Genomic DNA, 3,886 nt, shown 5'->3' on the forward strand with positions numbered 1-3,886 from the left:
TAAAAATTATTTTGAGGAGGAAATAATTTTTTATAAATTTTAAAATTTATAAGAAGTAATTGGGAACGTCTTAAAAATTCTATTTAATAGAAGTTGACCAGTAAATTGACAGCTGTCAACTGCCAAAATATATTAAATACCTATATATGAACTAAATTTACCTACAGAACCGTTTTTTTGATAATTCATTTAAAACTCTTTGAAAACTGATTTTTATAAAAGTTGACGACTCATTTGACAGATGGTAACTGTCAAAGGGTATAAATTTGCTAAATATAAACTGAAATATTCACAAGAAACCTTTTTATTCGTAGAAATTAATGTAAAAGTCGAGAAAATTCTCATCTTCAAAATTTGACAGCTTTTTTGACAACTGGTAGCTGTCAAAAGTTATTTTTGACATCATATTCGTGTTCAGCGTACGAAAAACTATGGGAATACTTAGACCCAAGTCAAATTTTTAAAAAATGTAAAAGTTATAATACAAAGTTTGCACAAGTGCACCAAACCCATGTTAAACCCCATTTAAACTTTAACCCTTTTGCGGCACGGGTTAAAATTTATCAAATGGGCTGTTCTTTTGGGTATCTCATTTTTTTCACATTTTAATTCAAATTCCGGCCGGTGACCTAAGAAATTCCAACTTTTCCAAAATAAGAACCACCCTAATATATATATATATATATATATATATATATACATTTTTGTTATATTCAACGTGTCAAAAAATTAATTTATATATAGTAAAAAGCAGTTGTCTAATCACTTTTGTATTTGCATCGATAACTACGTTTGGTCATAACACACACGTGACATTTGTCAGATTAGAAAAATCTCTTTGCTGTCAAAAGTTTTGCGGGGGTGTCCACAACCGAACCATGCCCACAACCGAACCTTTTCCCCTATAAAAAACTATAGACAAAATGGTTACAACATTTTTTATACTGATGAAACATGGTGTGGAAAAAATCACACAAAACAGTTTGGTTGGGTTGAAAAAATAATAGAATAGGATTTATCAAATTTCAATTATTATGCTGATCGAGTGCAAGAAATAAATGGTTATTTGGGTGGTTTTGTCACCTCTTCTGGTGCTGGTCAGAGACTTATTATCTTACATATTTGTAGTAAGGATGGATTTCTTCCGGGTGGTCTGGATTGTTTTATTGCAAAAAAAATAGTCAAGATTATCATAATGAGATGAATTTTCAACACTACGAAGAATGGTTCATCAGAATTCTTCAGACAATTCCCTCAAAATCTGTAATAGTCCTCGATCAAGCTACATATCACAAAATGCTTGATCCTGAGTATAGAAATCCTACGAGAGCTTGGAAAAAACAAAAAATTATAGATTTGGCAACAAAACAAAACGTGCCTTTACCAGCAAGTGTAACATCATTCCAAGAATTATTGAAACCCGAATTGTTGGAAATGTGCAAACCATATTACAATCCAAAGACGTGTCTCTTAGATACAGTAGCAAAAGAGCTTAGAGGGGAAGAAGTTAAAATTCTTTGGTTACCAGTGGCTCACTGTGAATTTAACCCAATTGAACTTATTTGGGCATATGTGAAAAACTATGTCGCGAAACATAATACTACATTCAAACTGCAAGATGTTCAAAATTTGTGTCTACGCGCAATGGATGAAGTCGACAAAAATTTATGGGAAAAATTCTTAGAACATGCTATAAAAGAAGAAAAAAAGTATCGCTTAAGTGAACCCCAAGTACAACAAAATATTGACTCAATGATTATTGAGATAAACAACGAAAGTGATGATTCTGATGAAGAATTTGATACAGACTCGAATTGAGAAAATTGATATTATTTCATCTCTATATGTGAACAATAAGGTAAAATAATAAAATATATATTTAGTAACATATTCTTAATTCAGATAGCACAATAATTTTAAGCAAGTTTTCAACAAGTTTGCAATGCAAAACTCGAAAGTTTGCATCGCAAGTTTGCAGAAAATAGCAAAATGTCGTTCAGTGAACATTAAGTTCATGCGCAGTAGTTTTCTAAGGTAGCTAAAGCTGCGCACTAATTTTTAATTCCTTTTCCGAGGGGAAAGGTTTGCATGCTCTAAAGTACATATGATTTATAACAAAAAAATTTTTCAAACTTTCTTGGAAGGTTTGCCTAGAATATTATGCAAGTTTATAATACAAACTTGCCACCAACGACATTTTGTTATTTGACACAAGTTTGCTGCAAACTTGCAGTGCAACTTTCAAATTTTGCATTGAAAACTTGCTAAAAACTTGATTAAAATTATTGTGCTATCTCTGGGAACCTTTATAAAATAAACTATTCTGTATTGTGTTATAGGTTTTTGAGTTCCTTAATGACTGACCTCCACGTGATGCATCTTTGGAACACTATCCTTCAATATGTTTTTAAGTTGGAAAAAAATTTAATTATTTGATACTTGATGTGTTTCATGTACTCAAATTTTCCTTAGAAAAAAGATTAAATAATAAATGTACAAAATTTCGCTTGGGAATATAGCATAATTTCTTATTAATTAATAAGTAGATCATATTATAAATTACAAATATTAATTGATAAGTTTAAAAAATTATTATTAATAAGTTTAAAAAATCGATCCGGATAAAAATATTATTTCTTAAAATTTTGTCTCATTTATTGGGAGCCACTAAAGGATTTTATCTGTTTAGCATAGAGACAGCCCTGAGTACAATCCCACATCTGGCGATTTTCTTCTGGGTTTCCTATTGTACACTTTTTTTCTACAACTTTTTGCTTTATGGCAGGCACACGTCGATTCTCATTAAAGCCCAAAATATGTATATTCATTTTTTGAGAAGAATATTCAATTCATTTAGTTTTTAATTTATGTAATTTCATCCTACTATAAATTTTAAGCTAAAAAACGTCATTTTATCATTATTTGTTTAAAAGATAGCATTAAGCTGAATAAAGCTGAGTAAACAATAAATTAATTATTATTTTTTAATTTCAAAAACAAAAATTAATTGTACACACCTTAAAGAATATCTGTGAATTTTTTCAAATTTTTCCTACTATCAGTTTCGCTTGCACGGAAAAACCTTTGAGAAGTCTGTCTTCCCACTGTCACAAAATTTCGCTTCTCACTGCATGGAAAGTCTGATCGCCCGCCAATGGGTGCGTAGCATTACCGTTTTCGATAGACAAACTTCCCAAAAAGTTTAGAAAATTACAACTGGGTACGTTGGTCACCCAGTTTGGGAGTGCAGATGAACAAGTTTAGTGGTGGCGCTGACGCATAAGTTTCGGGTGAGCAGACTGCTTAAAAGTTTTTCCGTGTGGGGAACAAGTGAAAGTATAGACTTGAAAAATGGGCTGAAAAACTGCACGGAAAAAAATTAATCTCTAAATTAGAGATTAAATCTGAGATTTAGGCATAACCTATCACTGGAATCGGACGTAAGATGTAAGCAGATCACTAAAACTGAAATTTGGTATTATATCTAATCCGAATATTAGTATTGTGAAGAACACGTATTTCTTATGCCTAAAAATGATATTAGGAATCTCAAATTTTATGACATGTGGAACATATGTTCTAAACTATCAACTTACTTAAATAAATTCAAATCTAATATATTATTTGAATAAACAATATTAAAAATTTTAGTCGTATATTTATATAATTCTTATTTTTGTAATAACTCGATGTAATAAGAATTTATAATTTATCACAATTTAGAGTGAGAATTATTCACAAAATATTTATATTGTTTTCCCTGTATGAACTATACATTGACAAGTATAAAAAAGTAGTTGGATATTTTTAAAACACAATACGAATTTTATATTTTTATTTCATTTTTTTGTTTTAACGGCGTTGGAAGGTCTGTAAAATTTGTAGG

At 30.1% G+C, this 3,886-nt stretch overlaps 1 protein-coding gene across 1 annotated transcript; it reads left to right on the forward strand.

Annotated features, from left to right (window-relative positions):
• The first annotated feature begins 1,200 nt into the window (after positions 1-1,200).
• On the forward strand, positions 1,201-1,818 carry LOC122507505. The gene has a single exon (XM_043620254.1). The coding sequence runs from the start codon at positions 1,201-1,203 to the stop codon at positions 1,816-1,818; it is 618 nt and encodes a 205-aa protein (XP_043476189.1).
• Positions 1,819-3,886: the final 2,068 nt, after the last annotated feature.

The sequence above is a fragment of the Leptopilina heterotoma genome, unplaced genomic scaffold (genome assembly GCF_015476425.1).
Source record: "Leptopilina heterotoma isolate Lh14 unplaced genomic scaffold, ASM1547642v1 Lhet_47, whole genome shotgun sequence".
Taxonomy (NCBI): domain Eukaryota; kingdom Metazoa; phylum Arthropoda; class Insecta; order Hymenoptera; family Figitidae; genus Leptopilina; species Leptopilina heterotoma.

Coding starts and splice junctions, on each gene's coding strand:
- LOC122507505 (XM_043620254.1), top strand. CDS start 1,201: ATGAATTTTCAACACTACGAAGAATGGTTCATCAGAATTCTTCAGACA.